The sequence below is a fragment of the Muscardinus avellanarius genome (genome assembly GCF_963383645.1).
Source record: "Muscardinus avellanarius genome assembly, chromosome: 7".
In the NCBI taxonomy this organism is placed as follows: domain Eukaryota; kingdom Metazoa; phylum Chordata; class Mammalia; order Rodentia; family Gliridae; genus Muscardinus; species Muscardinus avellanarius.
The window spans coordinates 42,456,655-42,468,035 of NC_137793.1; the positions used below are offsets into that span (position 1 = coordinate 42,456,655).

At 36.7% G+C, this 11,381-nt stretch overlaps 1 protein-coding gene across 1 annotated transcript in view; it reads right to left on the minus strand.

Moving 5' to 3' along the window:
• The window catches only part of SRFBP1 (serum response factor binding protein 1), a gene marked incomplete at both ends in the record, with an annotated part of 36,277 nt that extends 26,647 nt beyond the window's left edge, over window positions 1-9,630 (minus strand). The window contains one exon of the mRNA XM_080698552.1: window positions 9,595-9,630. Within this exon, the coding sequence (XP_080554678.1) occupies window positions 9,595-9,630 (36 nt within the window). The remainder of the gene's footprint in view (window positions 1-9,594) is intronic.
• Window positions 9,631-11,381: the final 1,751 nt, after the last annotated feature.

Below are 11,381 nucleotides of genomic sequence, written 5' to 3' on the forward strand. Positions count from 1 at the left end.
GTGAACCCAGGAGCATCCTACCTCCAAGCTTCCAAACTACACCCCAGCCTTATTTCTTAGTCTTTATTTTGGATCAGGGTCTCTCTGGCTAGTTACAAACCCTGTCTTAGCCTCCCAAGTAATGGGATTACAAGCGTGTGCCACCAACCCTGGCTAAATTTTTTTTCTTCTAATGACCTAATCTATTTCACCCCAGCCACTTGCTTCCATAGTCACACTGTAGACCTTGATAACACAACTTCTCCACTTTTAAAATCATTAATTCAAATATTCCATAATGTGGTCATAATTTTTTCTATAACCTTGCTTGTCCAACTACAAATGCCACAACCATCTTTGAACACATCAGGACCACTTGTCCACTGACCTTTGTACTTTCTCTTCAAATGATTAGTCCTCTCTCTCCTTTTTTAAATTTTCCTTTTATCCAGTTTAGGTACATACTCAACATCTGCCAATACCTTAAACAATCAACCTAGTTAATAAAACTTTAATCTAGAATAAAAACAAAATTTTTAGTTCTTCACAACCTCATCCCATTAGTTCAGATTATTCACAACATCCTATCTACTTAAACTAATCACAACTAACCTCATGATTTTCTCTAACTCCTAGCAATCCCATAACATTTATTTTTACACTATTTTTTAAACCTCCTGAAGCCTTTGGTCTTTCTCTCCACTTTTTATCAATTTCATGGAGAAAACTATCATGGTTTTACTCACATGGATAAATTAATTTATATCACCTGATTCTCCTTTATAAGCAAAGTTACAATATAAGAAATAACCCTACACATACCTGAGGATAAGTTTTTAACTGCTTTCAAAGACCATCCACTTTTACTACAGCTAGATGATCCCTTTGCTCCAGTATCATCATTCTCTTTTCAGTGAATCTGTTTTCCACTGACTTTTAAACACGACTCTATTATTCTTTTCAAAATATAATTTTTAATCTTAAGTGACCTTATGTGTGCACATTGGTTTAATTTGTTACTTAAATAAGGACTACTCAAAAATTTACCTGCAATTTTATCTCTAGACCTAAATGTGCAACTGGCTTGCTTGCACTTCTCTTTGAATGTGCTAAAAGTCACTTCAACTTTACACTTGAACCCATGTGCTTTACCTATTACTAGACACCTTTCTGTTTTCTGGCATTTCATATTTCAGGAATAGAAACCCCTTTAAAAAACAAACATAAGAGTCACAACGGTACCTTCTTTTAATTTCTCACAATGAATTGCCAGCTAAGTCCTATTACTTGTATCTCCTAATTAACTTTCAAATTGTACCCCCCCCCCCCATATTTGGCCTCTTAGCAATCTTGGCTGAGTTACTGTTAACTTGTTTCTGTAAATACATACCTTTTTGCCCCTCTCCAATCACATATGCTCAGGCAGTGAAAACAAAACTTTCTAACACGGATATGATGTCATACTTTTGACTCTAGAGTAGTTTCCAAATGCTCTTGGGATGGCTGTAAGGGTGTTTCAGTCCCTTGTCTTCACCATATACACATTTATAAAGAAAGCCTTTACATCTGCCTTTCCGTGAAGGTAGGAAGGTTCTGTCTTCCCATGTTAGCTTGTTGACATCTACCTATTCTGAATTTTGCTAAAATGTCATTTCTGCGGAAAGCCTTTTTCTGGCTTTCCTAAGAGGTCACAAAATTCTTCATTAGAAGCACTTCAGAATACCCAGTTCTCTAGAACTTATAATGACCTTTAACATTTTACTTTCAATATGATTATGTTTACTGTCTCTTGCACACTGTAGGTTATAAATTCAATGAAAGTCAAGTAGCTGGTTTTATTAAACATTGCATCTTAACACCTAAAATAGTACATGACACTCAATAGATGTCCAAAAGTAAGTTGTTCAATAAATGACCAGAAATACAATAGATTCATATGTTCATTTATTATTACAAATGTATAATATATTAAAAGAACTAGATATAGTAACTTCTTTGGAATTTCAAAGTTACATCTACTTATGAAAAAAGACATACTTTGCAAAAATGATAAACCTTTTAGACAAGGTATAAGTGAAAAAAGAATTACTCCGTTTTATAAGCAAAATTATGAGGTTTTTGACTTTTTAAAAGTTAAATCACTCATAAGTTAATACGTGATAAATTGTGCACTAAAATACAGTAGCAAATGTTTCTAATTGCTAAACTTCCAGGTACATGAGTAGATGACAGTATAATATTTACTAATTACAATTAACCAAACTTAACTAATAAATTGCAATTGCAGAGTTGGTTTTTCATTACATTCCAATCATGGGAAAGCTAGTCTCTAATTTTAAAATTCCAATTTATGAGGTATTGTTTGTCATTACTAGATAAGAAAATTCTAAAAGCAAAGAGAATACTTCATATACTTAGTTTCATGCCAATACCAAAAAAGTCTTTCTAGCTTAACTTTCTCAGCATTTGTGTACAAGCAGTAAAACATTTGAAAAGTTTAGTGTTAAAAAAGTATATTCACTTTACATAAACATTAAATAAAACAACTTTTTCTTAAATTGTCCATATAAACATAGCTTTATTTTTGCAAAACTGATGACTTGTAGCTTTTAGCAGGCATTTAAAGGTTTTCAATTAATTTGTCATCCAGGCAATATGAAGTTGTTTGATGGAGAACCTAAAAGTCAAAAGGAAGGCCTATAACAACCAATACTGCCAGAGGCCAATGTAACTTCGCAAACTCTTTAACAAAAGCAAGGATAACTATCTTTGTTAGATGCAAAGAGTGAGATTATTGTTTGTGAAGAAAACAAAGTAGGAATAAGATGAGCATGAAGAAATTAGGGGCATCGTAATGGAAATGAAATATGCCAAGAGGGAAGAAACAAAATAAATGAGAAAAAAAGTTTTAAAGGAGACACTAAAGGAAAAATCTGTTGGCTATCACCAAGACTCATAAACTGAGCTGAAATATTCCAAGCAGCAAATGATTAAGTAATATGTAAGATCCAAAGAAAAAGCCTTAAAACTTACATCACAGAAAGTACACATGGCTAATTGTGGGATGTCATCTGCAACTTAGGCATACAGATGTTGTCAGAGTTAATCTGGTAAAATCTAAAAACAGTCAGGGTAACCTGGATCATTTCTTTGGTAAATGACACTACATGACCACAAATAAAGTAGAAACTAATAAAACCTGAGAAATGACCATGTAAGCAGATTAAACAGAGACAACTCAAATATGGGAAAGGGAACCAGAAAAAGGCAAAAGATGGCAGTGTCCAACTCATATAAATTCCAAAGAAAGAGTTCTCTAGTTCAAAGATTTGAAAAATCCAATCTTTCCTAGAATAACTCAATTATGAGATTAGACGCTTCATAATCCAACACTGAAACATGCACTAAAACCCATTTCCGTAGTTTGACATTTCAAATACTTGATGATGATCTGTATGTAGGCAAGAAAAGAATGTATTTTGCAATTTATTATTTGCATTAGACATATTTCTTAAAAAATTAGCTTTCTCATTTACATAGTCTTTTATGAGCTTGTGTTTAATGTGATTTGCCCTTGAAAGAATAAGCAAAACTTTTGGGGGTAAATGATAAAAACTTTCTACTATATACAACTGGCAGTGGCCTGTGGCTTAAGACCTTTGTGCTGACAGGATTAACTTGTAACAGAAATCATGGTTATGATAAAAATCTGAGTATATCTGCATTTCCTACAATGTGTTTACATTTCTGGCTATGCATTGCGTACTTATTGGACTGGCAATGCAAAAAATATGACAATGCATTCTGTTCATGAGGCTGTGAGGGAACAGATGACATCATACATGCTGGTAGAAATGCAAAATGCAAACTGTATATTCCTTCTTGAGGAAATGTGGCAATACCTCACAAAAAACTACTTTTAGGAATCTATCTAGATAACACAATAGAAAGAGATTATATACAATTTTCGTTCTTAAAATATGTTGCATAAGTGGTAAAATAAATATAATGCAAAAACAATGTAGTGTTTAAAATAAATGTAGAATTGCATGTATTTTAATGAATAAATCCTAAAAATAATGTTTGCTGAGTGAAAAAAGTAACTTACAGAATAAGTATGACACCGTATTTATACACAATTATATCACACACATGCAACATTTCAAAATATACAACACTGTACACCCCGTATAGGTACATATATGTTACAAAATAATGAAATGTACAGATTAGAACAATACACACTGAGAGTGATAATTATCTTAAAGGTGGAAAGGAAGGTAATTGGAATTAAACATGATACAGCAAAATACTGATAATTGCTAAATGTAGCATGTAGACTATGAGTGCATTTTTATATAATTTTCCACAGGTTTGAACTATTTCAGTTAACAAAATTATGATTTTATAAAGAGGATTTTAATTTGGCTATTTGGATGATAACATATTGTTGAATTCGAATTATATTTCTTTTTATTTCTGAAGAGCAACAATTGAAAAAAATCTAGAATGCTTAGTAATTATCTATAACTTAACTATTACTGAGCATATGCTGCCACCTAGCAAAACTCAGAATAGTTTAACAACAAAACACAAACTGGTTCTTTCCTTATGGGTAGACATTGGTTTACTATTTCAGAACAAATTATTAAAAAGTACATCTAATTATGACATATGAGCTTTTTAATTTCATAAATACAAATAAATATCCTTATCTTTTACAATATATGGATGAAAATCTTTTGTTCCTTGGCATTTTAATACCTTTACCTTCCCGTCTTTTGCTAGACATGTCTGTTCTAAGGTCTATATGTACCTTAGAACTGTATGTACCAGTTCTTTTTTCTCTCTCTATATATATATCATTATAGTAAATTTGTATTTGATTGATAAAATACATATTCATTGTGATTTATAAAAGTGACACAGCAAGAGGCTGACAAAAATAACAGGAGACTAGAACAATCATAATAAAAGACTGTACTTTATGGCTACTATTAATGAATACATGCACTATGATACTGCAACCAGAGACCTATTAACCAGGAGTGACTAATGTGTGGTACCATGTACAATGTGGATATCGTCAACAGAGGGATAATTCATTGCTGAGGCAAGACAGCCCAGAGCAAAATTTCATCACTATGTTTATAATAGTGCACAATTTAAAACTTATGTATTATTTATCTCCAAAATTTCCCATTTAATATTTTTGGATTGCAATTGATTCAGGTACTGAAACCACAGAAACAGACAACATGAATGAGGGAGGAATACTATCTTAGAAATGGGAAGCAATTTTCTAATAGGCTTATGGGTATTTTTTTTTTTTTTTTCGGTACTAGGGATGAAACCCATAACATATTATGAAGGTAATAACTCCAATAGGCTTGAGGAGAGGCCTACCAACTCATTCTAGGACCCGGGATAGGGCATGTTTCTCATCTGTGTACCAATGCCCCCACCAGTGAATCAAGACCAGCAAATTCTCGCCAAGCACAGGAGCACACCAGGACAAGCTGTGTCAGTATGCAACTCTTATCTCATGTTTTCAATCACTTCCTTTCTTTTCTAGTTCCAATAAAGAGGGAGAAAAAAGTTAACATATAGAATATTTTCCCCTCTCATTTGAACACAAGTTGACATAGGTTAGGCTAAGACTATTTTTAACTTCCCAATGTATATTTATTTATTACCCACAGACAAGAACCTATGCTAGGTGTTGGGGAAGTTTTTATAACAAGACAGTTAAATATTCTCTCTTTGAAACTGATAAAATGTAGTGAAGAAGAGAAATCATTCAACAAACTATCATAATGTGAAGTAAAAGTGATTATTTGTTTTAAAAAGTAGAGTTTTACTTTAATGCACAAGAATAAATGCATTTTAAAACCTAGAATTAAGAATTAGTCTTCAGCAGGATGTGGTAGTGAACACTTATAATTCCAGCATTTGGGAGGTGGAGACTGGAGGATGGCAGCCTGTGGGACTCAGTTACTTAGTGAGACCCTTTGCAACTCCGTAAGACGCTGTTTCAAAAATAAAAAGATTAAAAAATAGGGTTGGGGGTGCACCTGGGAGGTGCAATGCTTGTGGGTTTCATCCCTGGTAACACACACACACACACGAATTCGTCTTCACCCTTGAAATTAACGTAAAATATGGCAAGTGCTTCTGCAGGTAAGTCTTAAATTTGAAAAAAAAAAAAAGACATATAGGGAAATTTATTACAACATTAGACAGTTATATAACTTTAAAAACCCTTATAATTGAAACTTAAGAAACAAGAGTTCCTGGAAAATAAATCACAGCTAACACTACTAATATCTCAAAGATATCATCAGACTAACCAATCTTTGTAAATTTTATGAAACCTATGAACTCTTCCCCACAGAGACAATGAACACAAATTTATAATTTCAGGAAGTTATAGAACCTCTGAAATATATCTCTGAATCCTAATTTAAAAAAAAACTACTCTAAGGTATTAAATATCATTCAATAAAATTCGTATTGGGGATATGATGATGAGCAAAAATTAAAAGCCAGGTAAAAAGGACACAAAATCTTTCTCTCTCACATACACCTACATACATGCACACAAAGTACTATTACAAGTGCTAAAATGAAGTGAATGGTATCACAACAGCTTATAAAAACCAACTAATAGTTTCCATAGGAAATTCTTTGCTCACTAAATGCTATAGTATAAAGAAAGTGATAAATGTTATAGAACCAATAAAAAGAAAGTTTCAGATGAAAAGATTATGTGCAATGAACCTGTAGAGGGCTACACTAGGTAGTGGAGGAAAGCCAGTGTAGCTGAAGTACACAGATGAAGGGGAGAGGCATGTAAGAGAAGGTACAGAAACCACGTGTGGCGGCGCACGCTTGTCATCCCAGCACTTGGGAGGCTGAGACAGGAGGATTGCAGATTCCAGGACAATCTCAGCAAGTTGTGAGACTTTCATCAACCAAGGGAGACCCTGTTTTAAAAACAAACATAAAAGTACAAGTTGGGCTAGGGATGTAAATTGAAGTAGAATGCCCCTGGGCTCAATCCCAGTAGCACTGCCAAGAGAGAGTAAGACAGAGAGAGAGAGGAAGAGAGAGGAAGAGATGAGGGAGACAAGAGAGAGAGATTGAGGGATCGCTGTGTTGTTTGAATTAGTCTTTACCAAAAAAAAAAAAAAAAAAAAAAAACCCAGTGGGTTTGTGGGTTTTAAGTGAAGGCATGATGTGATTCAATTTGTTTTTAACACAGCACTCCAGGGGCAATATGGAGATCAGATTGAAATCTGAGAAGAGTCGATTTAAGTAGCTGGGAGTGTAGTACAGCAGTTCTGGTTGGAGATATAATCTGGAGTAGGATAGTAGTAGTGGAATAGAAAAATAATGAAAAATTCTGAAGAGTGAATTCAAAATATAATTCCTTTTTGAAGTTCTTGACCTTTGCTCATTTTCTATAAGGCAATTTGTCTTAATGTTCATTAACTATAGTATTGGCATTATCCCTGTGGCTACAATATTTGCCCTCTCTTTTTAAAATTTAGTTGTTCTTTTTCTTTGGTGTGTTTTTCAAGTTTTATGAAAACAAATTTATAGTCATGTGCCATACAACAAAGTTGCAATGGGCTATACACATACACGACAGTGTTCCATAAGATAATATAGTCTGCTCATAATGAAGAATAGCTGTCTTAGTTTCTATCATTCTATGATGCTCACACAGGACAAAGGCCTAATGACACATTTCTTAGAACCTGTTTCTATCATTAAGTGATATATGACTACATTTATTTTTCCTTGTGAAATTTTTTTCTAGTTAATTTTTTGGGGGTACTGGGATGGAACCTGGGGGCATTCTACCTCCAAGCTATTTTCCATTCTTAAGTTTGAAACAGGGTCTCACTGAATTGCAAAAAGCCTCACTAAGTAGCTGAGTCTGTACCTGAACTGCAATCCTCCTATCTCAGCCTCCCAAATGCTGGGATTACAAGTGTGTGCCACCACACCCAGTTTCTAGTTAACTTTAAATAACACTTTCATCTCTACTTTTTCCTATCCTTTTTATCTCTTTTATATTAGAACACAATATATTTTTACTGTAATGATTTGATAAATTCATTCAGTCATCCAGCAAACATTTCCAGACCATTTGTCTTGTAGGGACAGATATATAAACCACTGAAGCCAGAAACACAGGTTCTGGAATAGAAAGCATCCTAATTGTATAAGAAAGGGAACTCTACTCCAGATTAAGGTGATTTAGAGTAAAGGCTTCCTAAAGGCTAAATTGTAACTGTTTTGAAGAAGCCTAGAAGTTAGCTAAGTGGAAAAAGAAAGGACTTATATGACTGATTTCCTATTATTACCTCTATTAAAAGTCAAAACTGAACATGAACAAATTGGTATTCCCTGTGACTCCCCCCCACAGGACATCTTTCTAAGATCTTTTATATCGTATAATGGAAAACAGCCCAACTGTTTTCTGGCACAAAGACAAGTTTAATGTATGCCTACAAATAAATTCTAATTATCTTCAGTTTCCTTCTTCAATAAATTAGGTACCTCAATACTTACTGTAATATAGACTAAATTTGGCAGTAATGCACTTATTTCCTACTTCATCCCCCAAGTTCCTGTCAAGTTTTCTATTCCTATACCATTCGAAGGGCTTCCCACCATCACCCCTTCCCTGTTTATAGTGGTTCCTCTGCCTGGAATACCTTTCTCCCCTTTACTGAATCACCACCTGCAACTCCTGTATAAGATCCTCAAAGGTAAAGAACAAACATCACTCATTTGACCGTACTTTGGAAATTCTTTTGCACTACTTTTTTTTTTTTTTTTTTAAGGAGGGAGGAGCGGAGGCACTGATTATATGTAGTTCTGTATCATTGGCGGATGTTGCTTAAGTTTGTTAACTATAGGTTAATAAAACATATGAAGTACTTTTACATAACTTTCTAATTCGAGCAGTGACTCACTCAGAACAGATACACAGGTAAAGAACTAAAGGCTTAAAGAACTTCTTTTGCTGTATGTAGCTATGAGATCCTAATTTGGTCTCTTGTTTTTCCAGCTTACAGACTTCAGATAACTTACTATTATTTCCTAGAACAGAAGCACAACTGAAGAGTAAGTGGCAGACATGACAGCCTGATACACTAACACTTAGTGGAAGTGGCATTGAGCGAGAATGTCGGATGAGACTGCATTTAAGAATGAACCAAAGAAGAAGACTAGAGATAGTGATATCATGCACATATAGCCCCTTCTTGTAGCCCTGCTGTAAATGGAACTAAATGGGACAGAAAATGAAGAAAGAAACGGGGCACTAAGTGTACGCGGTTTCATTCACTATCAGTAATTTCTCAGGACTCGCTACGAGTTCTTAATCCCTCCTCCTCATTTCTGATAAAAAGGCAAGACAGTGCACTGCAAATTTACTAAGGGCCGGCACTGTGCAAACACTTCCGGGCACCTAGAGACCGTGACCCTCCCGGGCCCAGCCGGAGGCTCCTGCAGCCGCAGCCTCTGCCCGTCCGCGTCTCGGTCACGCGCCCCCGGGTTTTGAGGGCCCCACAGCTGCCGCTCAGGCCCCGCGCTCACCTCGTTATTGAGGTTCAGAGTTCCCGGCGGCGCCATGGTAAATGGAGCAGGACCCGCGTCTGTTCGCACGTGAGCCGTGCTGGCCACACCGCGCCTGCGCGGCCACGCCCCTCGACGGCAGCCTCTTCCGCCCAAACCTCACCCGCGTCTTTGCGAGCTGACGTCTGTAAAAAAGCGACGCGGACGCTGCCAGGGGCGGGCCAAAGAGGGAGCAACTTCCGGCGCAGAGAGTGACGCGTGAATTGCGCACTCCCGCGGAAACCCGGCGCTGGTGAGTGGAGAGAGGCAGGCAGGTGTACTAGGGCAAGTTTGTTGAAACGTTTAGGTTTCACGGTGTTTGATTTTATTAGATTCTCTTGTAGACCAAGTCGGCCTTTGTAAGGGCCTTCATTTTTGTCTCTTATTTTGTGCACTGATTACTTGTAGTTCTGTATCAGAGGTGGGCTCAAACTCTGATTTTCCTACCTGACTACAGGTTACTACAAAATGTCATATACATCTTACACAACAGTTTTATAGTGTGTGTGAAAGGGCCAAATACTCGAATGACATAGTTTTGCTCCATTTTTAATCCACTGTTTGTGAATATTTTTGTGTTTTTAACACGGAAGTCTAATTAGAACTTCAGTCAAATACTGTCAAACGCTTCTCATGAAGTAGCTCCAAAATCTTCACCCCCCCTCCCCCCAAAAATCCTATGATATATAAACTGGTATTCTTACGGATATGGAAACCAACTTTAGAGGAGCTGAGAATCGCCCTGCTGGGGCTATCCACAGCTACAAGACTTAAGGTACCACTACATAGGGTCCAGTGCAAAATGAAAATACAGGACTCCTAACTAAAAAGTAGGGAAATCTTTCTTCCATGGTGTTTCCATTTGACATGGTGCTTATGTATTTGACACTCCCCCAAGCAGAAAGCTACTGAGATAGCAGTGCAGTCCCTCGAGAGTGCCTGAGATTCCTTCTCCAAGACTCAAGCAGGAGGACTTGTGCTGGAGCAAGATCGTAACAGTTACTGTGTGGAGACTTAAGAGTAGGAAGCTGAAGAGTCTATATGGGGAGGTTGATGCTTCAGGAGAGCATAGGACCTGAGACTATAAACCCTTGACACCTGTTCCATTGTCCCACTTGACTTCACGTACCTTAAAATTCAAAGTTTAAATTAATTAAAAACAGCAATCAAGCCAGGCATGGTGGTGCACGCTTGTAATTCCAACATTTGGGAGGCTGAGACAGGAGGATTGCTCAGGTTCGAAGCCAGCCTCAGCTACTTAGTGAGGCCCTTTGCAACCCTGTTTCAAAATAAAGAATAAAAACTAGGGCTGGGAGTGTCGTTCAGAAGTAGAATTTCCCTAGGTTCCATGCCCTTACCTCCCCCCCCCACCCCCACGCACACACAACCGGCAACCAAAGCACATTTACTCAAGGCCCACTCATCATTTGTACAAGGATCAAGCCCTGTCAGAGCTCATGCTTTGAACTTCACTTAGAATACCTCAGACTTAGGCCGGGCGGACGTAGTGGCACACGCTTGTAATCCCGGTGCTAGGGAGGAGAAGACAGGAGGATCGCGCAGGGTCGAAGCCAGGCAGGCTGGCATCCTGTTTCCAAATAAAAATATAAAAATAGGTCTGGGAGTGTAGCCCGGAGGTAGAAGGGTTTCCAGGAACCCCAGTACCATTAAAAAAAAAAAAAAAAAAAAAAAAGCTCAGAATTGTGTTTGGATTGGCATTCTTGTTTGATGTGTGACTTAGGCACAAATGGATTAGCTGCTGAGTTCCT